The sequence below is a fragment of the Eptatretus burgeri genome, chromosome 1, assembly GCF_056783735.1.
Source record: "Eptatretus burgeri isolate ZD-2024b chromosome 1, Ebu_testis_v1, whole genome shotgun sequence".
In the NCBI taxonomy this organism is placed as follows: Eukaryota; Metazoa; Chordata; class Myxini; order Myxiniformes; family Myxinidae; genus Eptatretus; species Eptatretus burgeri.
In genome coordinates, this window is record NC_140961.1 from 50,932,761 (window position 1) to 50,958,428 (window position 25,668).

The following is a 25,668-nucleotide window of genomic DNA, read 5'->3' on the forward strand; positions in this document are numbered from 1 at the left end:
TTCCGTTCTTTGGCCCCAAAAATCCGCTTGTCAGGCATGTTGTTAAGCTATGAAGTGTGGTTATTTAATTTTAAAATTATATAAACTTTAAATTGCTGTTGTTTAGTTGAGCAGGGCGAGCAACCACCGGTCACCCCGTTCCCACTGCGCAAGTTTTCACCAAACGTCTCAACGTACAACTATAAAGACGTGTAATTCGCCATTTCACGAACAGTCTTCCTGTATTTTGTGGCAAGTTTGCAGATTTGTTCAGAGAATGTTTTGCGTTGGATGCATTTAATTAATTAATTAAATAAATTGTGACAGGATATAATTTCCGACTCGAGTCGATTTAATGTCATGGAGAGACGTAACCGGGTGAGTGTGTAAAGCGATGTATTTATTTATTTAACGAAACCGTGGTCGATGGTTGTTGTGAACACGTTGATTTTACAGGATACATGAGGAAATGAACGATTTGTTTTGTTTTTTTTTTTCGATCGAAAGTGACGCGGTTTTTACGTCATAGTTCATCGAATGCGTCATAGCTCGAACTCTTCTTCTTCTCCTGTTTAATCTTAAGACACTACCCTTTCCTTTTCATAACCCTCCTCCACGCCCCACCTTGGTGGTGATGGTGGTCGTATGGCAGCTATCATTAATTGGAAGCGCCACTGTGTCGCTGATGCAGTGCCCCTCTAGCAGTACACGCACTGGAGCTGGTACTCATTTCACCGACATCGGAAGGATGACAGGTTGAGTCAACCCCCCCCGGTGTATTAATTCAACGGCCGACGGGGCTTGAACTCAGGACCCTCGGATCCCAAGACCACCACCTGAACCACTGAGCCAACACCAGGCTACACCCACCTTGGTAGCAATGGACATGAGAAGAACAGAAGTTTCATACGAGTCTCCTGCTTCAACGTACCGAGTCTGAAGTCTGAGCTGCCTGGTGTCAGCGATGCAAAGTTCCTTTCACCCCAGATAAACGCAAGACCCTTCGTCTTGGTGAAGGTGCCGCCAAAGAGTGTTGCACAACGGATGGACTTGGGCTTGAAAATGTCCGGAATGAGGAAAAGATCGAGGCATCACAATCGACAAGGACCTACTGTAACTAACATTCCATCATGACGTAGCCTCCACTGTAGTTACCAAGGTGAAGCATGTGCTTGGGTTAATAATAAATAATAATTATTATAAAACGTACCTTCACGAACTTGGTTGAAGTTACATTGCCGCCACCGTTTGAAGTCTCTGGTCTGACCTGTTTTGAAGTTAGTACGGCAACATGGCATGGTGTATGCCTGGTGTTGGCTTTGTGGTTCGGGTGGTGGTGGTCTTGGGAGCCTAGGATCCTGAGCTCAAATCCCTGTTAAATTGATATCAGGTGTCATCCTTCTGAGGTCGGCAAAATGAGTGCCAGCTTGCTGGAATCTTGTGGCGGAGTGGCGACCCGTCCAGGATTGTGTCCAACAGCCAAGGAGACTGCTTCGGCAGCACCAACTCTCTGCACAGAGTATGGTCCCAATGGATGGATGGGTGGCATGGTGTCCCAGATATGTAGCAGGCCGATAAATTGGAGAAGGTACAGAGATGGGCAACCAAATTAGTCCCTACCTTACGTCGTCTCCCCTACCAAGAGAGACTGAGACACATGAATATGAAGTCTCTAAGTTTTAGACGCATACGAGGTGACGTGACGCATTTTTTACAGATATTAAAAGGACTACACCGTATCAACCCCCCGCCCCCCCTCCTTCAACCACTTCTTCACTCCTGCAATTACCAACTCTACCAGAAGTCATCCCATGAAGGTGTTCAAGCCCAGGTGTAGGCTACTTCTCAGAAATGGTTTCATCAATCAGAGTGATCAAGGATTGGAACAACCTCCTAACTTCCCTGGTGGAATCCACATCTGTAAGAATCTTTGCAAATAACGTGTACAAATTTTTGCAAAATGAAATGTTCACCCTGCATTGACTGCCAGCATGTGTTCCTCAATGGTTTAAAACCATTAGGTACCATCCAACGCAAACCAATCAATATGGAAGTGTGGACCACGATTCGCCACAGATATCATCCTCCTCATCCCGTACGTCAGTGATTATGACGACGATGTACGAGGAAGGTTCAAAATGTTTTGCAATTCATTTACTTGGAGAGTACCGAAAGGAAGCCACATACCTTCTTGTAGTTTGTGCTCAAATTTCATGTCTGGAATACCATCTGTGGATGACTATATATATATATATACATATATATATATATATATATATATATATATATATATATATATATATATATATATATATATATATATATATATATATATAATGCTGTTCTGTTCTTTTAAAAGTCATTGAATGATGGACTTTCCAAATCTTGAACAATGTGTGGTCATAAATTTGTTGTGCAAGGAAGGAAGTGCTGCAAAGTAATTTGACGGACACATGGTTTCTGTGCTAAGGGAGATGTCCCTCGTCATACCACAGTGGCACGATGGTTGGAGGAGCTCAATCATGACAGGGAATTGATTGAAGATCACTCGAGGTCTGGACCACCCTCAAACGTGTCCGATACAGAAAAAAACGGTTGCTGAATCGATGTTCAAAAGTTTCGCAAAGTCTGCTGTCCCTTCACGATAATGAGCTATTTCACAAGGCCAGATTTGCACAGGCCATCATTCACCAGCTTGGCTTTGAACAGTGGAATTATGCACCTTTTACATTATGGATACTTGGCCCTGAGTGGCTATTATTTGTTTTGATGTCTGAAGTCTGAGCTGCCTGATAAACGGTTTCAACCAAATGATTCGTTGCAGTGCACCATTGACCAGTGGTTAAATGAGCAGTAAGAATATTTCTATTATCAGGGCATTTTGCGAGCTTGAAGAACAAATGGTTTAAGTGTGTTAAGATGAAGCATGATTGCATTGAGAAATTTATCTATTTTCTAATGACTCACACCCTCTGCTGTGACATCCCTCATCCTTCAGACAGGCAGGCTGCAGCCTCTTCCCTCTCATCAGACCTTAAGGAAAATGACAAACTGGTCAAACACTTGGCAACATGGCTTTCAATCCCGATGGATCTCACAATCACTATCTCTCTCTGAAAAGACCGTCTGGCAAACCCTCCTCTCTACTTTCTTTACAATCCTCTTGAGGAATTCCAGTCATTCAAGCTCCGATGTCTCATTATCAGCCATGATCTTTCTTGGGCAAACCACATTTCAAAGTTGGCCTCTGAAGCCAGCCACTGACTGGGCAGCTTCCGTCGTATAAAGTCCTTCCTTGGCACACCTGAACTCCGATCCACCTACAAGGTCTTCATCTACAGCTTGATGGAGTACTGTTCTCGCCTCTGAGCTGGCGTCCCTGCCTCACGTCTTGCTCAGCTTGACGCTGTAGAATCCAAAGCCTTCAATATTATTTGAATTTCCGACGATGAAGCTGCGTCTATGGGCTGATCACTTTGCCATCGCAGACAAGTCGGTGGTCTCTGTCTTCTCCCACCTCCTTTCTGGTCTTGCACCCCCTTTCTAGTCTTTCTATGCTTTGTCTCCCCTGCCCCCCATGTTTCTGCAGGGCTCACACGGTGCACTATCGACCCCCTTTTGGTGAAACTACTTACATCCAGGATCATGGCTCATCTCCACTCATTTGTTCCTCTTTCTCCCACCCGTGGAACAACCTTCCAGTTCCTCTTCAATCTCATTCTTCCCTCCTGGTCTTCAAGACAGCTGTTCACCACCATCTCGGATTGTCCCCAATCCAAAGTCATGAACTTTCGACCCTTTTTAAACCCCACTTCCATCCCACTTCAACCCTCCTTCTGAATTTCCAGTTCTTCCTCCTGAGAGTTCTCTTCTGCATGTATCCTCTCCTGCTCCTCATTCCTCCCAGACCCATTGTTTGTCCATCTCCCTCTGTCTTAGCCGTCGGCTCTGCTGTTGATGTTTCCGCCCTCTCTCAGCTGTTGTGTTTGTTCGCTTGTGTCCTGATTTGTGCAGTGTACTAGTAGCAGCCTTTCCACAAGCTTTGACTATGTATCCCAAAAAAGTGAAATGGAAAACCTGTTACCTTGTTTGTATAAAAAAAAATACTTGAGTTGCATAATTTTTTTGAAGTGCCCCTCTTGTGTCATTGTTCTTCAGGTTGTGATGGGAAATAATGCTGGACATCAAACCACATTGAAAATGAAACTGCAAGTACAGTATTTGAAATAGCCTGCTGTGACATAGGCATTGATAATGCATCCATTAGTTCGCTGGGGGCTTCGTGTACCTCTGGTGCTGATATTGGCTGTGTTGTCTCACTGGGATGCATTCGTGCTGGCTCGGCAGTTTGGGCAACAAGAGGCTCTTTGGGCAGTGGTTTTCATTGCAGGTGAGTAGTTAAGCTTTAAGATGCAGTGCTTCAATGGAGATGTGTTTCGGTTTAAATGTGGTGAAACACCCCCAAATCCATGCTTACCATCCACATCCACGAGCTCATTTGTTGTTACTTTTCTCACATTTGCGGAGCTGCCTTCTGGAGGCCGTTCCATCTCGTTCTTCTCGAAAGGGCTGCAAGTTGGTGAGACACCACTAACTCACGTAATCCTTCATGTCGATACTTGTGATCTCTTATACGTCCATAATAAAGCTATAAAGGCGGGTTGAGAGCCGTGGAGGGTTAGAGATGCTGTCAGGACCAGACAAGCACAGCTACACATGAGCTTTGGAGTCATTTATCGGCACGAGATGCCCCCCCCCCCGCAGCCTGCTAAACACGCCCCCTCCACTAAAACCCCTACCACCGGCTGCACCCGGACCTGCCCTCCCATCCTCCTGCCGGCCCGTGCTTATGGCACAAACTGTTTCCCCGCTGCGGAGTGCATAAACTTGGAACTCGCTGCATCATGCTTGGCACAGCCTGCCTTGTTTTCAGTCCTGTCAATGTCTCTCTATCATCTGTCTCTTGTGGTTTGTGTGAGGCCTTCAGCCTAAAGCATTTAGATAATTAAGGAACTGTTTGTTCGTTCAGTCATGGGTGCGTATGTGAGTAGAGGTTAAATTACCTCCACCACCAAAGGTATACAGAGGTTGTGTTTTCACCCCTGTCTGTCTACAGTATGAGCAGGATATTTCCCATCCATCTTCTGGCTTGGCAAGCTTCAAGTATATTTATGCTCTTCTTGTGAGCTCTTTCATGAAAGTTTCTCATTATCTTTATGAATCCTTGGCTATCGCTGGTCGGATTTTGTGTCCACCGAGCGGTTGCTGAGAGAGACTCAGATGAGATTTGTTACCTGCATAGTCCGTGAGTGTCAGCTGCGGCTGTATGGACATGTTTCATTTTACTGGCACTGATCCTGCTCACCAGATTCTCTCAGAAAGGGAGCCTCATGAGTGGTGGAGGCCAATGGGCCGACCACGTTCCTCGTGGTTGCAGCAGGTTAATCAGCATCTCAAGGAGATCGAGATGGCCAGGCATCTGGCTGGAGGATGGCCAGACGGAGGCTCCTGGAGTACCGACAGAAAGTAGACGCAACGACGTGCTGCTCCGGTGCATGTTCCCATACCTGACCTGATCTGACCTGTTGCAGCTATTGGGTTGGCCAGTTGCCAGTCCTAGTCCTGACGAACCGTATCAAAGCGGTTGCTACGGCGATTGATTTGATCATTCTGAGCTGGATCGCAGGCCTGTCTGCCACGATACCAAGCTCCAATGGAACTATCGAGCCAGTCGATGTGTGGCGCTAATCAGTGCTATGTACCCACGACTCTAATGGAAATCGAGCCTAATTGCCGGTGCAGGCACAGTCTCGTCCTGGGTGCTAATCAACCGAACCAATCTGCCCTTTTAGGGATGTGTACAATTTAACGAGGGACCAAGACACTCAAATACACCTGGAGACCAAGTGCTTTTATATTGTATTTGAACACACAGGGTCGGAATACAAGAGGAAGTAAACACAGTAATAACTCAAGCGGCACTCAGTGGAGCAGAGCACATGCCTCTGCCAGGCAAAACAGTTTATATTTTGTATCCCACCGAGGCAAAAATGCTACAGTTAGAAACAATACTATATGAGAGTAGTACTCTCATATACTACAGTAGACTGCAGAGAATTACTACAGGAAAGGAATGTTATTTTTGCCTGGGCACTGTTAGGCTAGATCTGCATCTGGGCCTTATCCAAAATATAATCAGCTTGTTCATGTCACTTATCCAACTCATCCACCAAGTTTTGCCATAATCCGTCCACAACTTTTGAAATACCATGCTATATTTCATTTTTGGCCCCATCTCTCAATGGTGAAGAATCACTTTAATATTTAAAAAAAACTCCCATATCCAGATCCAGATCTTCACCAAAATCGAATTAATTCTTACTTGTCATGCACCTAACCTATCCACAAGTTTCGTCCAAAACCGTCCATAACATTTTGAGATATGCTATATATCATTTTGGCGTCATCTCTCAATGGTGAAGAATCACCTAAAAAGTACAGGATCCAGATCGTCACCAAAATCTAATCAATTTGCCCTTGTCACACATCCAACTTGCCCACCAAATTTTGTCTGAATCTGTCCATATCTTTGTGAGATATCCTGCTCAGACAGTCAAATCTGGGCAATAACATATCCTCCATCCACCTTCGGTGTCAGAGCTAAGAATATAATTGGAAGTAAAAAGGAATTGCAACAGTCACGGTCAGTGGAGAGATTGTTATGAAAGTCCACTAAGTTCACTCTAGGGACATATCTTGAGTTTGTTTCAAGCGACACTGGCATAAGCCTTGATGTGCCGCTTACTTGCTTCATGAGCAGCATTTAGGGATAGAGAATGGACAAACCCCAAAGGTTAGCATTCATGTTGGGGGAGGAAATTCCTCAATTGCCCTGCTGAGTGTGGAGAGAAAAACTACATCATTATAATACCCTCGCCGGTACCCAGAAATATCTGGGAGGTGACATCACTTCACCCAAACTCAGTGGCTGTATTTGTCTGACTCGTCTGGTGTCGTGTGTGTGTGTGTGTGTGTGTCTGTTTTGTGTTGTAGCTCCTTCATGAGCCCAAGACTCTGGAGAAATTACATACATACATACATGCATCAGCAGGGTTCTGGAATCCATCATCGCTTCCAACATTAAATCCTTCCTTTTCTCCAATGGCCTGATTTCCGATCATCAATTTCGATTCAGACTCGGTCACTCTACCCTGGACTTGCTGCTCCTGCTTTCCCAACAATGGATGGAGGTCCTCAATGCCAGACATAACATCAGAGTACTCTACCTCGACATATTGCGTGCTTTCGATACGATCTGGCACCCTGCCCTGCTCACCAAACTCTCTTCCTCTGGTATCCAAGGCAATCTCCACTCATGGCTCACAGACTTCCTCTCCTGTCACAGTCAACATGTGGCCCTTAATGGAATTCTCTTATCCCCTCTTCCTGTCCAGGCTGGAGTTCCTCAAGGCAGTGCTCAGTGCTTTTTCTCGTTTTCATCAATGATCTCTGATTTTATGGAAAATCCTCTTTATCTCTTTGCTGATGACTCCACCCTCTGTCGTACCATCTGTCATCCTTCAGACCGGCAAGCAGCAGCCTCTTCACTCTGCAGATCTGGATAAAATCAGAAGCTCGTCCAACACGTGGAGCATGTCTTTCAATCCTGACAAATGTCACACTCTCTCTCTGAAATGTCTCTCTGAAAGGACCATCTGGAAACACCTCCCCCCCCCACATCTACTTTCTCAACAATCATCTTGAAGTCCTTTCATTCAAAACTTTGGGCCACACTATCTGCCATGATCTTTCCTGGGAAAGCCAAATCTCCAAGCTAGCCTCCAAAGCCAGTCGTGGAAAGTCCTTCCTTGGCACACCTGAGCTCCTGACCGCGTACAAAGCTTTCATCCGTAGCTTGATGGAGTACTGTTCTCCCCTATGGGCTGGTGCTCCTGCCTCTCACCTTTCTCAGTTTCACGCTGTGGAAACCAAGGCATTTAGGATCATTGGTATCTCCCGTGATGAGGCTGAGTCTTTGGGGCTCTCACTTTCTCACCACATTCAGGTCGGTGGTCTTCGTCTTCTACTGTCTCCTCTCCGGTCTCGCCCCCCCCCTGCTCTGTCTGAGATATGTCCCGCCCATATTTCCACAGGGTGCTCAAGGTCCACCAGCAATCCTCTTCTGCTAAAACGACCAAAATCAAGAATCACTGCTTACCTTCATTCTTTCATTCCTTTTTTTTCCCCCACGTTTGGAACAAACTCCAACACGCTCCTCAATCCCACTCTTCCCTCCACGTCTTCAAAACAGCTGTTCACCACCATATTTTACCTTCCCCCATCCAAAACCACGATCTTTTCTACCTCCATTAATCCACCCCAAACCCACCTCCTTCAAATTCCCTGCTTTACTTCCTGAAAGTCCCTGTAGTGTCCATCTTGTTTACCCCCTATATCCTGCCCCATCTTGCTCCCTTCCACAGATCTCATGTGTCTATTTCCCAGTGTTTTCTGCTTCCCTCTCCAATCCTTCTTGTCTCCTGCTCCCCTTGTTATATGTTCTGTGTTTGCTCTTATACGAGCTGTGACATTGTATTAAAAATAAATAAATAATATATTATAGATAATTATAAGTTTTTGTTTGTCTAATCTCCTGAACGGTGAAAGATAGGAGGAAACCTCTGAAACAAAAAATGTCGGGACTGGCCCTGGGAAGGTTATAGGGTAGGTGGTGAAGCCCCTCGGCCAGGGGGGGGGGTGTTTCCTCCTCACCAACCCCCTAGGATATGACTGCCGTGGCCCAATAGGGAACTGATACTTGGCTCGCATCAGACATACGTACAGAAGATTAAATTCATTCAAAAAGAACCCGAGCAACGCCGGGTGCATTCACTTTGTATTATATATCAACACGTATACATACATACACACATTAGATGGTATTCGTGGAATGCTTATCCCACGCAGTCTTGAGAAGGACTTGATGTGAGCCAACTCTTTTGGTGGCAAGTCTGTAATTGCATCTATCTATACTTTTGAGGTAAATGTGTACAAATTATATTTTGAAAAGTCTACTGCAGCATGCATTCATAAGCCTTTACGAAGTATCTTATATTCTCGAGTGTTTTCGTAACTCCCAAGGCTGATAAAGACGTCAGAATAGATTGCTAAAGTATTGCACTTGTTCTTCGCTTTTTTTCATCAGCCAAGCACAATAAAGGCTGAAGCGATTGCAATGATTCTAATTTATAACGCGAGGAAGTAACATTGTCTCTGGGCATTAGGTTTTGTTTAATTCACCATGCAAGTTCTGAGGGGTGGGCATCATCCAAATATAATGCACTATATCAAATGGTTATGTGATATGTGGTAAAGTTTCAATTTCCTCCATTGCGCAGTTTATGATGTACGCACTTAACAGTGGAACTGCCACTCCATAACTGCTGACATTGATGACCAGGTACCAAGATGTCCCGCTTTGATCAGACACCTGACCCATCCTCTTTATTCAATTGAATTCAGAATTGGATTAAAACAAATTCAATTCAGATTAAATGGAAGATGAAATAAAATGGGAACCGTTTTGGAATCAGAAGGAACCCAAACAAGCAAAGAGCAAATATGAAATCATCAGGAGGAACCTGGATAGGATTCAGGTTTCAGCTGCTGCTCCTCTAGAGCAAATATAAAGTCATCAGGAGGAACCTGTATAGGATTTGGGTTTCAGCTGCTCCTCCTCTACCCTCAAACCCATCCAGGTGCAGTCAAGTGAGCCTTATTTAAATAAATTTTAAAAAAATAACCCAGATTCAAAAAAATAAATAATTCTGGCTGCCAGACCATGCATCCTATCAGGTTGAAATTTAAAACATACTGTATATACCCCCATCACTACTGGATCATAATTTTGAAGTTTCACGTCGATTGATCCAGCTGTTCAAGAGAAATTTTTTTAAAGATTTTTGTTCAACCCAATATGGCTGTCAGACTTTGACATTAATTATTTGTGAACACCCTAGTATCCCCAAGTCTTGGGAAACATGTGGGTGAAGTTTGCCCTCAATCTGTCAAGACCTTCTGGACAAGAATTTTAAAGGTTTATTCTTCAAAAAAAAATCATAGCTGCCAGACCATGGGACCTACGACATTAAAATTTACACCCTATACTTCCCAAGGCTTGTGGATCACGTGTGCTGGGTTTCGGATCAACCTGGAAATTGATTCTGGAGAAGAAGAATTAAATTTTCAATCCAAAATTGCTGCTCAACCATGTCACCTATGACATCATAAATTTACACTCTGCCTCTAATTGGGGAGGGTCACATTTTTGAAGTTTTGTGTTAATCTGATAAGGTGCGTTTTTATAATCCAAGATGGCTGCCAAAGCACATGACCTATGACATCATCATTTTTACACAATATGCAGCAATGGTGTGAGATGGTATTTATGAAGTTTCGTGTCGATCGATGAAGCGGTTCAAAGGAAATTAAAAAAAAATATTTTCCTTCAATTCAATATGGCTGCCAAACCAACCGACCTATCAATTATTCGTGAACACCCTGGTATCCCCAAAGGTTGGGGAACTTGGTCATGTTTCCCCTTGATCTGCCAGCCATTCTGGAGGAGATTTTTTTTAAAGGTTTTAGTGTAAATCCAATATGGCAACCCAACCATGTGACCGATGATGTCATAGGTGTGGAACTTTTGTTCCTCATGGATAGGCAGTCATATCTGTAAAGTTTCACCTCGATCAGTTCAGCCGTTACAGAGAAGAATTTTGAAGGGGTTTTTTTGTTTTTTAATATCCATTTTTTAAATGTCGTGACTGACGTCATCAATTTTTTATCTTTCCAAAACAAAGTTTTTGCAAGATATGTTAGTCAGCTTGTATGTTTTTTTTAAAATTTATTTATTTTTTTGTTTGTCTGTAATCACGTATCGATCACTCTGCAGAGCACAGTTATCATTGGAAATTTTTGTAACTTTGCATATCAGAGTCCTATAGAGGTCCCTTTCAGTGCATAAAATTTAAGGTCAAGGTCAAAGGTCAAGGTCACTTTGTCGCAAATCAGGGGAGTCGACGAAACCTCTTATTTTTTGAGTAATTTTGATCGGATCGTCTTCAAACTTCATGGGAATATAGTTCATGGTCTGGCGCTCAGCTGATTAATTTTTGGTGGTGATCGGCCTTGACCTTCATGGTTAGCACTGGAGGTCGAAAGTTTTTGACCCCAAGGTCAAATTTTGAAATCTTAGATGCCATATCGAGTAATACCTCATATGAAAGCGCTTGATAAGTGCTTTCCAGATCTGTCAAAAGTTTGACGCTATGGCATCATTTGATGACGTCATGACGAAAAAACGGATTTTTCATGAAAATTTTATTTCCTCAGTTCTCATCAAAATCTCTTTCTTCCATGCACAACGGTCCTGGAGAGATACCATTAACCGTACGAAAATACAAAGGTCAAGGTCACAAAAAGGTCAAGCATCAAGGTCGACGAAACCCTTATTTTTTGAGTAACTTTAATCGAATAAATAAGTCACTCATGTTCACATTTTGGCAAGATACTGGTCACCCTGGTGGTGACATTGGTTTTTTTATTTTTCTGTCGACCAATTTATCCCGATATGACCCTAAAAAAGTTTCATACTGATCGGATGTAGCGTTCTATGTATGTGACTGACGTCATAAAGGCACCTACGACATCATCAAAAAAATCTCACTTATTCCCCATGAGAAGTACTTGACAGGTGCCAAGTTTCCATTTTTTCCCATGGAGTGGTTCCATGCAGAAGTCCAAAGTTTCTCTTTTTTTCCAACATGGCTGCCACACCACGTGACCTATGATGTCATAATTATCATTAAAACATTCTTATGAGTCATCGCACCTGTGATGAAAATGTTGTGTCTGACAAGTGTTGCAAAAAAAATGAATTTAAAAGTGAATAACAAAATGCAGACATGTACGTACGTACATACGTGGCCGATTGCTTAACCCCACTCTTTGCTTCGCATCCGCGGAGTGAAAACACTGCCATGGTAAATGAGCTGTGGCTGCCATTTCAAGCATGAGATCTCCCTCAGAGCAAAAGACTGACAAAAGGGGCTGATGCTGAAAATGTCAGCCACACATCCTTTCTCACTGTGGTATACGTACTCTTATCTGCATCTTTTGATAAAATCCAGAGTGAAAGTACTGGCTTGTACATATGAGATATTTGTCCGCTTCTGAGGCTTTTATTGTATGTACATATCTACATGACCGTGTTTTTACTTTTAGGACATGCTTTGGTTTGGATGCTGTTTTTGCTGCCATTGGAGCTGCTCAAGTCCTTATATCTCGACGTTCTACATATTATCACGATTGGATTGATTTTTTACTTCTCTTTGTGAGTAATTCATTTGAAGAATGGCTTATCGTGTGTGTGTGTGTGTGTGTGTGTGTGTGTGTGTGTGTGTGTGTGTGTGTGTGTGTGTGTGTGTGTGTGTGTGTGTGTGTGTGTGTGTCATTTTGCTGCAATTTAATAAAGGCAGCAATCGTTCTTTTTTTTTTTGCATCAGATATACAGTATTTTATTTGGAGCGATTAATATTTGCATGGGATTGTCTTGGAAATATGTTGCTGAGGTTAAATGTTTATTCCGTTTATAGTTTCTTGTATTATCTTTAATTCTTCATGTTTTTACTTGAAGGACATGCTTTGGTTTGGTTGCTATTTTCTCCATGGAGCATGCTACGCTTTGTACTCAAATAAGAAAATAGCAAACAGCGAATATAAATGATACTGGATATTTCATTATTGTTTCCTACTTGCAGGAATGTTTGTTTAGATGATATCCTTTGAACTTGCATTATTCAAAACACGGTTATGGTGAATATACGAGGTGAATTTGGAGGTCTTTGGAATGAGGTACACCTGGATCCTGTCTTGGTGAACCCATGATGGTCTCTCAAAACAAATGGCATTTCATATCGGGACCCTCCCAAGACACCATAATGCTTTACTGTGACACATGTACTTTACCCTTTGCATGATTTCTATACCAGACTTGGTGGCATAATGGTTTGAGCGTCTGCTCTGAGTCTGGGAGGTCAGTGGTTCAAAGCCTGGCCGAGTCATACCATAGACTTAAGAAAAAAAATAAAAATTGGAATGTACTGCTTCCTTGCTTGATGTTCAGAATTTAAAAGGATAAATTATGGACTAACAGTGCTGGGAGGCATTGGTATGCCACCCAGTATAACCTCTGCCAATTGACTTTTGGCAGCAGCAACGCTCTGTAAAGAGTATGGGACATCAAATCAAATCAAATAACATGATTTCAACGGGATCCATTTTGGTTTATTTTATAATGCAGTATATTAATTAATATGAAATGTTTTTATTTGCTGCCATTTTGTCAGCAAAAACGGATACGGGACGGGCTTTGCATTTTGAAATGCTTTCTCGTTTTCAGAGAAATATTTCATTTTTATCTCAATACGTGACCAAAACATTTGGGTTTCCTGGCTGTTCGCCACAGGTGGTCACTCTTTTCAGGTAGTTATCAAAGGAAAATGCTCCATGCATCAAATAGTTATTCGGAAATGAGAGCTGGTCGCTCGTTCCGGGGGTCTTAAGATATGATCCACTGTACTCGCACTCGTCCAATATATGCCAAGATTTTCAATAGCAGCATTTGTGTATGATTAGAAAAGCAAGTGTTTTTTTGTTTTACAATCAGTTTTAAGCAAATTTTATACACTTGTACATTGAAAAATAATGGTAGTTTTGGGTGTTTCTTGGCCGATTGCGTGTCCCGTTAAAAGAGTTTTTTGTTTTTTTTGAACACCTCATGTAATGCAGTGTCTACAACATGTGTATTGCAATGCTAAACTCAAGTTATCTCGAGGTGACACTTGAACTCTTGATAGTTACTTTGGTGTGAAAATGTTGCATGAGATACTTGTATGCTACTCGGTCTTCTTTTCTTTATACCTCTGGTTTTACCGCTGAACACTATTCGAGCTCGTGTGAAAGTTGAAAATCAGAATGAAAATAGCTGGGATTGCCTAAGGCAGAGGGATCTTGTTCGATGTCGCATTGGGCAAAGATGATTGGCTGAATCGGATCAGCCACACATTTACCAAAGGGCATTTTTTAATGTGGCCGAGGTGTTACAGGAATCGCTGATAAAAAATACCTTGGTTTGCTATTCTTTGGGAAGGATAAAATGGGGTCAGTTGGTTAAGAAGATCCCCCCTTCTCCTTTTACCTGAACCCTTTAAGCAAGTTGTATGCACATTATTACTACTTATATTTAGCAGATGTTTGGGTTTGCAAAGTGTATTTTAAATGTTTTCTTCACAGACAATCTGTGGAATTGAAAGCTCATGAGGTGCATACTGATTGGAACCTCACACTTTTCTTGCTTCTGCCCATTTTGCTTGGTAAGACGAGGATATTTTACTTGGTAACATGGTGAACCTGAAAGGATCCACGGGTGTCATTGCTTCCCTAACTTGTGATTTTGATTTTCCTCCCACCAGTGCAAGGCCTATTTATTATTTCACCTGCAGCTCAGTTGATGCCATGTTACGCTTTTATTGGTCCTGTCGTTCCGACTCTGGCGAAGCTCATTGGTTGCCCAGTCCATTTGCTCCCCATATCCAAGTCCTTGGGGTTGGGCATTACTGTTTCTCAAGTGATATACCTGCTGCACATTGCCATTCGACGAGTGAAGAGTGAACTTCAACACCAACTGGGCAGAGCCTTCAGAGTACGTATTGCTGCTGTCAAAAATTATTTATGTGTTAGTTAGGTGGTGTGCGGTACAGTGCAATGTTAATGCTTGTAAGTCTATGATTCGATATGGAACAAATTATTGTTGTATACAGAGATATGACAGAAGTAGACATCTTAAATTTATTCATTTCATTTGTATAAAGCAAGTTTTACTCAGCGATTTGTACAAATATTCAACTATTTATTTGCTTAAATGAGTTCCTGGGTCTTCTACCTCAATTGACTATGCCTCGAACCCAAGGAGCACACGACTTTTGCGATTTTCAAAGAGGATGAATTGTTAGCCAATCGGAAGGTGGAGTGAGCCAGCGGCAGATAACTCAGAACCTTGGAATTCCACTTTCTACGGTCAATCGGATGATTGTGCAATTCACCAGCGAAGGCAAGGAATCCACAGCTTCCTGTTCTGGTCGATCTGGGCACTCAGAAAGGTGTCTTCGAGCTGTCAAGCGGTCCATTGAGAAAACTCCCCATTGCAAGGCAGCAGATATTGCAGAGGAGGTCCAAGTTAGCTCAAGAACTGTCGTGCGGTACCTTCATCAACTGGGCTACTATGGGAGAGCAGCTCGGAGAAAACCTCTTCTTAGACCAGCCAACATTCAAAGGAGAAAGAAGTGGGCTGACAAGATGGCCAACAGACCCTTGGACTTTTGGCAAACTGTCATTTTTTTTTTCAGATGAGTTCCAATTTGCTCAATTTTCTGACACTAGATGCCTATGGGTCTGGAGACTTCCCAGTCAAGAGTTCTCTTTGAACAGATTGCAGCCAACTGTCAAACACGGTGATTTTTCAGTGATGGTTTGGGCTGCAATCTGGAGCGCTGGTTGGTCGGAGCTTGTGGAGTGTGTTGGCAACATAAACTCGACAAAATACATTTCTATCCTTGAGGATGGACTTCTCCCAGTCTTCTCCACTGGTCAGATGGTCAAAAACAACACTCTGTTCATGGAAGATGGAGCTCCATGCCACATTGCAAAAAAGACCAAAGAATGGCAGGACAGAAATGGGATAAAGTGACTTCCATGGGCAAGTTAGTCTCCTGACATGAATCCCATTGAACACCTCTGGGCCATATTGGATTGAGCTGTGTCAAAAAAGTCCAGAAAACCAACATCATGGGCAGAATTGCTAAACCTTTTGCGTGAAGCCTGCGCAGAAATCCCACAATAAAAAATTTCAGAACTCATTCGTTCTATGTCTGAAAGAGTAAAAGCATTGAAATCTGTAAATGACAAGCCGACAAAATACTAGTGCATGTATTAAAATAGATCAAATGTACTTCAAATGTTCAATATATATATATATATATATATATATATATATATATATATATATATATATATATATATATATACACACATATACATATACATAAATTATATAAAGGTCTTTCTATCGACTGACTTACTGAGTGATATTAAAGATCGGTACCTTCTGGTTGACGTAGACAGCTGAAATTTTGCGTGCCGATGGACATCGAAGCCAATACACCAGGAAATAAATCACAGAACCATTGGAAAGCATCTGTAAATGAAGAGATCAATAAATGAACAAACTAGAACGGGCACTCGGTAGAGCGCATACCTTCGCCGCCGCTACTTTTTTCCAGGCACATTTGAAAAACTTCGTTTATAAACGTCCATGATGTCACAACCATCAGTCCGATGGATGTCAAATTTGGTGTTAGACGTCATTGAGGGCAGTCCAACAAAATGGAATGATAAAACACTGAAAAATTTCGTGTTTAAAAATGACGTCATCTTGTGACGTCATTTTAACGCACTTCCAATGACGTCACTACCAATCGCGGACTACCATCCTGAAAGCTCTTATTTCACGGAACATTTTAACGTTGGTTTCATGTCAATAGCTCTATTAGATCTGAAGTTATGCCTACAAGTATATTTTGACCTTGAGTGTGACCTTGAGTGTGACCTTGACCTTGACCATAGAGTTAATTTGCAACACCTGTTCATAAATAGCAGATATTTTGGTACTGATCATAATGCCTGGATTTGGGACAATTTCCTTTACAAATTACATAGATATTTGAATCTAAAATATCAGGACATTTTAGCCACAATTGAAAAACGTTATGTTCAAACCTCAATGACGTGATAACGGTCAGTCCGAACGACGTCAAATTTGGTGTGTGACGTCCTTAAGGAAAGTCCTACAAAACGGTATGATCAAAACTGATGAGGTCGAAAATTGAAAATTTACGTCATCTTGTGACATCACTTTGACGCACTTCTGATGATGTCACGTCAAATCTGACACCACGTACCCGAAAGGTATTTCGTCATGGAACAATATGGCGTTGGTTGCATGTCGATAGCTGTCTTATGAAGGAAGTTATGCTCAAAAGTTTGTTTTTGACCTTTTCATGACCTTGACCTTGAACTTTGACCCGATCGCTCCCAAAATCTAATCAAATCGTCCTTGGATAATCATCCCTATCCTATTATAATTTCCTATCACGAATCATCCCACCAATTTTCATGCAATTCGGTTTAATACTTTCTGAGTTATGCGAATAACAAACAAACATACATATTCACAAATAAATAAATACACAGCGACCAAAACATAACCTTTCGCAGAATGCGAAAGTAATTAATGCAGGTGAGCGACCCGGGACAATGGGGAAGCACAGTAATTTTGTGGTCCGACGGACATCGAAGCCAATACAGGAAAAAAAAATCACAGAACAGTCGGAAAGCATCCGGAAATGAAAATATAAACAAATGAAAAATCAAATGCAGGTGAGTGACCCGAGACAATGGGGAAGCACAGTTTGTATGCTTACACAATTAAGATTTGTGAAATTACACAATGTGTAAGCATACCCTGCTGGTATGTATGTGTGTGTATATATATATATATATATATATATATATATATATATATATATATATATATATTTTTTGACTGTATTGCTTGTTGAGGTGTGATGTTTATTCGAAAAGTTAATTGTGTGAAAGGGTAACAAGTTGAAATTTTTATTTTTTTAAAGTCTTCTTTGAGATTTGTGATATGCTGTAATATGTTTTATCATTTTCGCTTGGGAATTCAAAAAGCAGTGGTTTATCAAGGAAGGTGAAAAGCAGCCCTCCCTTTATATACGTTGGTTTTTCTGTGTAAAACTTCAATACAGGGACTGAAAAATAGTTTCTCGGCTTCTTCTGGATGAAATTGGTTGCAAGTTTCAGAAGTAAATCCATTGTACATCGAGGTGATATGTTCCAAATTTCAGCAACATCCATGAGTTTTTAACGAAAATCCTCGAAATTCACGTGGTGTTTGTCAGTCCGCCCGTCCGCCCATCCGAAATGTGTTGGCGCTCATATCTCAAAGCCTATACATTGAAACGAGCTGAAACTTGGACTATACATTGGATAATACGTCTAATCAATGGCTTTCAAAACTAATTCCTCTTCAGTGCCATAGTTTTTGATTTTTTTTGCTCATTAGCTTGAGTTCTATACTTGTGTATGCAACAAGTATCCAATGGCGGTGTTGTTAGAAACAGAGACTCCTGCAGCAATCAAGGGAAGTGCAAAGCACCTCTTCCTCCCTTTATACCGAACGGTTTCTCTGAATGCAACTTTAACACAGGGACCACAAATTCCTACACGGGGGTTGCCCACCCAAAATACGTATTTGCTTTCCAAAGTTTGTTCATGGCTTGGAAAAAAAAATCGAGGTCTAAGGGGGTGTTTAGGGGGTTGCCGCCTAAAAAAAACCAAAAAAAACATGTATTTGCTTTCTTCTCGAAAACTACACACAATTTTGATGAAACCTGACCACAACCTTCATCTCCCATGATCTACCAAAGGTTTCTCATGACATTAAAAAAAATAATAATTAGGATCTAAGGGGTGCACAGAGGGGTGCCCCCCCCCTCAAATATGTATTTCCTCTCATCTCAGAAACTACACACACAATTTTAATGTAACTTGAGAACAACCTTCATCACCCATGATCTCCCAAAGTTTGTTCACGCTATTAAAAAATAAATAAATAAACCCCGGGGTTTAAGAGGGTTTACTGGGGGTGGGGGAATTTGCCCCCAAAAAGAGGTATCTTAAATATTACTTCCGAGTCGCGCCATCTTCGACTTTGTTCTGCGCTCGAGTAACGTGATATTCGGATTACATTATCTCAAAGACCATATGAGGTGCATGGTACAAAAAAAAGTGAATAAAATGGTTCTGAAACAGTGAAATCATATTCCACTTACTGCATTAAAGTAAAATTACTTCTGATATTCTGCATCAGTTCCTTTCTCAAACAAACCCACCCCAACATGTCACGCAGAGTGCGGGTTATGCTAGTTTGCTATAACATTGGGTTTTTTTGGTACATTTTGCCGATTCCGTCACACGTTTACTTCCTCCTCAGTATCATTATTCGACCAGGTGAGCGCCCAGGAGTATTACCCCTATTCTTGCGCATGGGTCAAACTCCAAAAAGTACAACATAGAATAATTTAGCAAAAATAGCACAGCAAAAATAAGGGCACTGAAAGTGGATTGGGAAAATAAATATCACTTTTTCAGGTGCTCTAATTCTTGAATAAAACTGGCTGAAACATGGAATACCGTATGTAATAGAGAAACCGTTCCATACTGTATATTGTGATATATTCCGAGCTTTCTCTGGGTCTCTTGCGGATGCTTTCTCCAGAATACTGTACTATAGATCATTAAGTGGCTGGCTTTGCATGATGGTGCTTTGATCTTGTAATCTTGTAAAAATATGACCTGGTGTGTGTTCCATTAGTAAGCAGCTTGCTATCCCTTGCCAAGCAGCTTGCTTGATTTTAAGTGCTCAAACAAGCACTCCAATGGAACAGAGTGCTCAGCACCCCTTAACATATCAGTCTCCAATGTAAACGATGCAATCATGGTTCTCCAACAATGCTGTCCGTGCCATCATTTTCAGTTTTATTCAATTCTCCTGTGACAACTTACCCAAACTAATTTACTGTGTTCGCAGCGGCTACAGAGTACGAGGAAGAGGGAAAGAAAGATAAATAAATGAAGTCAGAAGGAGGAGCCCCCAGCAAGCTTATCTATGGGCCCGGCCATTGTGCGCATTTTGGGGTGGGGGAGGGGTGAAGGGGTTTTGCATTTTTGTAAATCTTGAAGAATTCGGTATATATATATATATATATATATATATATATATATATATATATATATATATATATGTATATATATATATATATATATATATATATATATATATATATATATATATATATATATATGAGCCTGGTGTTGGCGCAGTGGTTAGGGCAGCGGCTTGGGATCTAAAAGGTCCTGTGATCAAGCCCCGTTGGGCCACTGAATTAATACACCAGGGGGTTGACTCAGCCTGTCATCCTTCCGAGGTCGGCGAAATGAGTACCAGTGTACTGGGCCGGTGTATACTCCGGTTAAAATAGGTGTACCATTTCCGTGTTGTAAGAGGCGACCAGGGTTGCGTCAGGAAGGGCATCCGGCGTAAAAACATGTACCAAATCACTATGCGGATCATATGGATGATCCGCTGTGGCGAGCCCGAAAGGGAGCAGCCGAAAGAAGAAGAGAGAGAATATATATATATATATATATATATATATATATATATATATATATATATATATACATATATATATATATATATATGTATATATATATGTATATATATATATATATGTATATGTATATATATATGTATATATATATATATATGTATATGTATATATATATACATGTATATGTATATATGTATATATATATATATGTATATATATATATATATGTATATGTATATATATATACATGTATATGTATATATGTATATATATATATATATATATATATATATATGTATATATATATATGTATGTATATATATATGTATGTATATATATATATATATGTATGTATATATATATATATGTATGTATATATATATATATATATTGTTGTGGTTACCAGATTCGCAAACCACCATTCAGGTCCCTTAGGTGAGGTATCTCGGTAAGTGCATGTGTAGTTAGGCCCAAACCCGTTGTCTAGTGGGAATACATGTCATTTATGCGAGCTGCGACTCTTCAGGATAGCCGTTTTTCTTTTACTATCTTTATTTTGGACCAACCGCCATGATCACAACCACAACATCAACCACCGACCACAACCACCGCTTCACCACAACCGCCACGACCTTCACGCACACCTCACAACCGTAGCATCGCCACCGTTCTTGCCCCGCTGTGGGTACCGGTGTTGGACTCATGCAGAACGCGCGTCGAACAGCGTGTACAAAATCACGGATTTTCTGCTTCAAAAACGGATCAAAAACGACACACGCCCACTTTTTGCCGTCCAATCGGTGAGCGAGGGGCGATTTGGCCCCGCCTCCAGAACGATCGATATATGCAAATTTGTGTGGATCAAAAAGCCTTCACGCCCACTTTTTCTCGGGCCAATGGGGAGCGAGGTGAAAGGTCAAAGGGAGGGGGTCAAAGGCGAAGTTACGGGGGGATAAAAGGACCGTGTTCGAGAGTCAGCAGAACGAGGTCGGAGAGTCAAGAAGACGAGGAGTCGGAACGGGAGGGTCGGAGAGTCAAGAAGAGGAGAGTCGGAAGCAGAGGGTCAAGACTTCGCGGGCGGTGGAGCTGCTCGTCGTGTGCGTTGGAGTCGGAACGGAGGGGACGGAGCTGTGGAAAAGCGGCGACACCAGACGAGGGGGTGCTCGCGTCGTGCAGGAAGCTGCACCCGAGGGAGGCCGACAGCGCGACCTGGCCGAGGTGGAGACGCTCGTCGCACATAATAAAGATCCTCTATACCCCGAGCATCAGCAACCCCCTCCTGTTTCCCCCCGCGCTGAGATAGTGCGACCAAGGGGGCCCCGTTCCCACCCCCTGCCAGGCACTGTCCACGAGGCCCGCGGGTTGCGGGGCCATCGCCGCTCCGCGTCTCATCACCAGACGGGTAGGCCCGACCCGGTCTCGGCCTCAGGCCTGCCCCATTCTTGGGGGATTTCTTTTCGTTGGTTTTGGGTATGTGTTGTCGGCGCCGTCTGTGAAGTAGAATTGTATAAGTGTTGCCGTGTGCTCGGTAGTCGGTATTAGCTCTGCACTGTGTTTTCACTTTTATGTTTGCTTTTTGTGTAAATGGAATTGTGTTTTCTTTTTTTGTGTGCATTTGGTGGAATTGTATTTGTGTGCTTTCCGTTCGTCGCGAATAAATGTGCTTTATTGTTGAACTGTTCTCCCGCTCGCTTCGTCTTTTCCCCCATTGAACCCTCATCTTGCTTCACGTAAAGGGTTGGTAGTGGGCTGAGTACGCCCGATAATTAATCGAACCGTAGGGTCGACGATAACACCGCCGGTTATTCTGATAGTACGGAACGGGTCGCAAGTGGCCCGTGTCCGAGAATCGACCTGCGGCGAGGTACGATCGCCCGGTCTACCCTCCGCGTGGGTACTTAGGTAGTTCGAATTTGGCGAGCAACCCTATCTCCCACGCGGGGGCTGATTGGCTCGATCGCGGTGAGACCGAAAGGTCCACCCGTGACTGGTTCCCGGCGTTAGTCCGAGAGGGTCACGACTGGATTGTCCGTCCGGTGGGCGACGTGCCGCGATTCGAGTTGGCCGTGGCCGTCGCCGCACGGCGGGCGCGAAGACCGCAACACTGGTGTCAGGTCGTGCGATACAAATTCATCGCCCTCCTCGCGGCACTGGTATTGGAGAGCGGGACATCCAGGCTCTTCACGGAATCGGAAATTCCAGGGGTGAGAGTGAGAAGCGACCCCGGTTCCCTCCAAATTACGAGCGATTTAAATTAACCCTTCACGAGAAGCAAGATGGCGTCTCAAGGCGAGCGGGAGCCGGGGGTATTAGAAATGTATATGTGTAGTAATGTAGAATCCATGGTCCAGGATGGAATCCCCGAGCAGGAAATGTTGATTGTGCAGGAACACGGACTCGCCCAACTGAACCCAGAACCTGAGGTGGGTGCGGCAGCGGCCGCGGTGTATGACACCTCCCCCCCCCCTCTCCACCAAAACCCTTCCCCGACCCCCGCCGAAACGGCTCACCCAAGCGCACCCGACATGACCCAGCTATACACCATGCTGGCAAAAATGTATGCGGAAACGACAGCGAAGATGATTGCGAACATGAACAAGCAAATGGACGAAGTAAAAACGAAGATGGAAGCGAATATGAAAAACGAAATGAAAGGCATGAACGAACAAATGAACGAAAAGATGGATACAAATACAAAGGAAGTGAAAACGACGATGGATGCGAATACACAGCAAATGAGGGAAGAAATGAAAGAACTACGGGGTGAGACGCAGAACATGGGCCGATGCCTGCAGGCGGGCATGAAGGCCGTGACCAGGGAGCTGGGAATGGCGACTCCACGTGTGGGAGCAAACGAGCTGGGTGGGGGTGCAACGGCTGACAGGCCCGCGGTGGAGGCGGGTGAAAAAATAATTCGTGGAACGTGTTGGGCGAGGGTCGTGACGATGACCGAAAAGGAAAAATTAAATGGGGAGACCAAAACGTGTGAGACGAGACACGAGGTGACGACAACAGAAATAATAGTTGAGACAAGGGAGGTAAAGGGTGAAGAGTTGGCAGAGACACGGGAGACAGAAAAAATAGAGGGAAGACTACACGATGAAGATGGGGTAAGTGACGCACGCACACACACGGAGGTAGTGGAGGATAATGGGGGTGAGCTCGCGGAGCGTGTAGGGACCCGGTGCGAGCAGCGGGATGGCCTCCTCCAGGAACGAGGGGAGGGAGTATGCCCCCTTGAGGCGAGTCACGACCAGGTGAGTTCGGTCGTGTTTTGCGAGGTTGAGGGGACGAGTGCTGTGGACTGGTGCACGGAGAGCTTGAGGGGTGTAGAGGCCCCGGAGACCCTTGTGGGGACACAAATCCCCAGTGTAGTTGTCCCTGTGTGTGTGGTGCAAGGCGTGAGTGCGTCCCCGTGTGTGGAAGCGACCCCGTGTGTGAGTGGTGTGGTGGCGATGGTGCCAGAGTACGTGCTTCCCAGCACGCCGTGCGTGGGTGAGGCACCGTGTGTGAGTGAGGCCGTGTGTGTGAGTGAAACGGCCAGTGTGAGTGAGGCACCGCGGGTTAGTGCCCCCGCGTGTGTGGGTGAGGCACCGCGGTTGAGTGCCCCCGCGTGTATGAGTGAGGCACGGTGTGTGGATGAGGCACCGTGTGTGGAAGAGGCCGTGTGTGTGGATGAAACGGCCAGTGTGAGTGAGGCACCGCGGGTGAGTGCCCCCGCGTGTATGAGTGAGGCACGGTGTGTGGATGAGGCACCGCGGGTGAGTGCCCCCGCGTATGTAAGTAGTATGGTTTGTGTGAGTGGTGAGGCACCGTGCGTGAGTGAACGGCCGTGTGCAAGGTCGCTGTGTGCAAGGGAGACCGTGTGTGTGAGAGAGCGGTATGAGAGGGAGATGTCGGTTGGCATGCGGGAGCACGCAGCCGCGTCTCCCCGTGTGAATGTGATGGAGTGGACTGTGTGCGTCGTAACACGCAGGTGTGCGTGGGTTGAATGGCGACGGAGACGGCGACATGGGAGAAACGAAAGCCGGGTAGCGGCTGTAGTTGTTTCGGGGACCGTACCGGGTTCACCCAGCAGTGAGCACGCGGTTCGTGCTGTGCAACGCACGAGACCGCCACGTGCTCGCTTGCGAGAGTGAAGTCCCGGTCCGGAAACGCACGCGGTGGATTTGCCGATCCCGCGGACGGACAAAGTTTAGGCAGGTAAATGGATTTGGACCGGACGGGTTCTCCACGCGATCGTGTGTGTTCAGCTCCAACGGGCAAAGCACATGTGTTCGCGTGGGAAACCCCTCGAGACGTGGGGCTTGTGTTTTTTTTTATGCGCACGGTGACGCCATGGCTGCACGTGTGGTTGGAATCCGGCAGGAGGGGTATCTCTGCCGGATGGTAGCGTCCAAGGAGGGACGAGGAACACGTGCAGCTGCATGACGTCACGGGCAGGTGCAAAGTGCGTGAGCTCTGAGTTACCGCGCAGGTGCTGCGCATGTAAAGAAAAAATAAAAAAAGAACAACAAGCCTCACTTTCGGGTACACAGGATTCCTGGGCAAGGGGTGGAAGACCCCCTTACCTGGGCACAGGATGGAAAACTAGTTAGGGGGAAGGGTTAGCTTAGCTAGACCGACTCCATGGGGCAGGGGTAAGTCCTCATGGAGTCCGTGGAATGGATTAGTTAGAGGGATTGTAGCCAGATTTAGGTGGGGAAATAAAATGAATTTTTGAGTTAGGAGACAGAGACAGACTTGTGAATGTGTAGAGGGGACGTAGCTTAGCTACGTAGTGTTAAAAGGAACGTGCTGTAGTTTAAGGGACGACGTGGGAGCACGAGTTAGTTAGGGGGTGCAGATAGAAGTATGGCAGAGTTCAGTGGTGTGTGTGTTGAAGAGTTGGAGAGTTGTGAGGTGAGTACTTGTTGAGTGAGTGAGGCCAGCGGGTCTGTGTGTATGGAGTGAATGGGGAATGCATGGTGCGATGAGTGATTGGGGGGAGGAGTGACTCCCGCCCAAGGGACCCCGGGGTCAGAGTAAAGTGAGTTAGGGGGTTAGTCAAATTGAAAAATGGAGGTCGTTTTGTTGTTGGTGGGAAAGTAGGCTCGAGACCCATTTGGAGGGGTGCAGGAGCCCTGTTGACGGGCTTGGGAGCGTGGCTGCGAAAGGTGAGTATCGCTGAGTGGGTACCCCGGGCACCAGGCTAGTCGGCCGCGGTAGGCCATGGGCCCATGGGGGGCCGGGATAGAGTCGTGGGCACGGGTGCGCCTGCTTGGTGCGGGGCCCGGGCGCCATTAGCCGCGTGGGCAGTGTAGTGGGCACGGGT

General features: G+C 44.2%; 1 protein-coding gene across 4 annotated transcripts in view; it reads left to right on the forward strand.

The window, feature by feature from the left end:
- The first annotated feature begins 84 nt into the window (after positions 1 to 84).
- The window catches only part of LOC147034471 (RING finger protein 145-like), a 56,123-nt gene continuing 30,539 nt past the window's right edge, over positions 85 to 25,668 (forward strand). For 2 of the 4 annotated variants that reach the window (XM_085883790.1, XM_085883815.1), the window contains exons 1-5: positions 91 to 357; positions 4,138 to 4,369; positions 12,265 to 12,373; positions 14,335 to 14,414; positions 14,514 to 14,743. In XM_085883790.1, the coding sequence (XP_085739916.1) occupies positions 4,234 to 4,369; positions 12,265 to 12,373; positions 14,335 to 14,414; positions 14,514 to 14,743 (555 nt within the window). In that variant the 5' untranslated portion in view covers positions 91 to 357; positions 4,138 to 4,233. Of the gene's footprint in view, positions 358 to 4,137; positions 4,370 to 12,264; positions 12,374 to 14,334; positions 14,415 to 14,513; positions 14,744 to 25,668 lie in introns of all 4 variants that reach the window. The other 2 variants (XM_085883800.1, XM_085883809.1) reach the window with 2 other exon arrangements.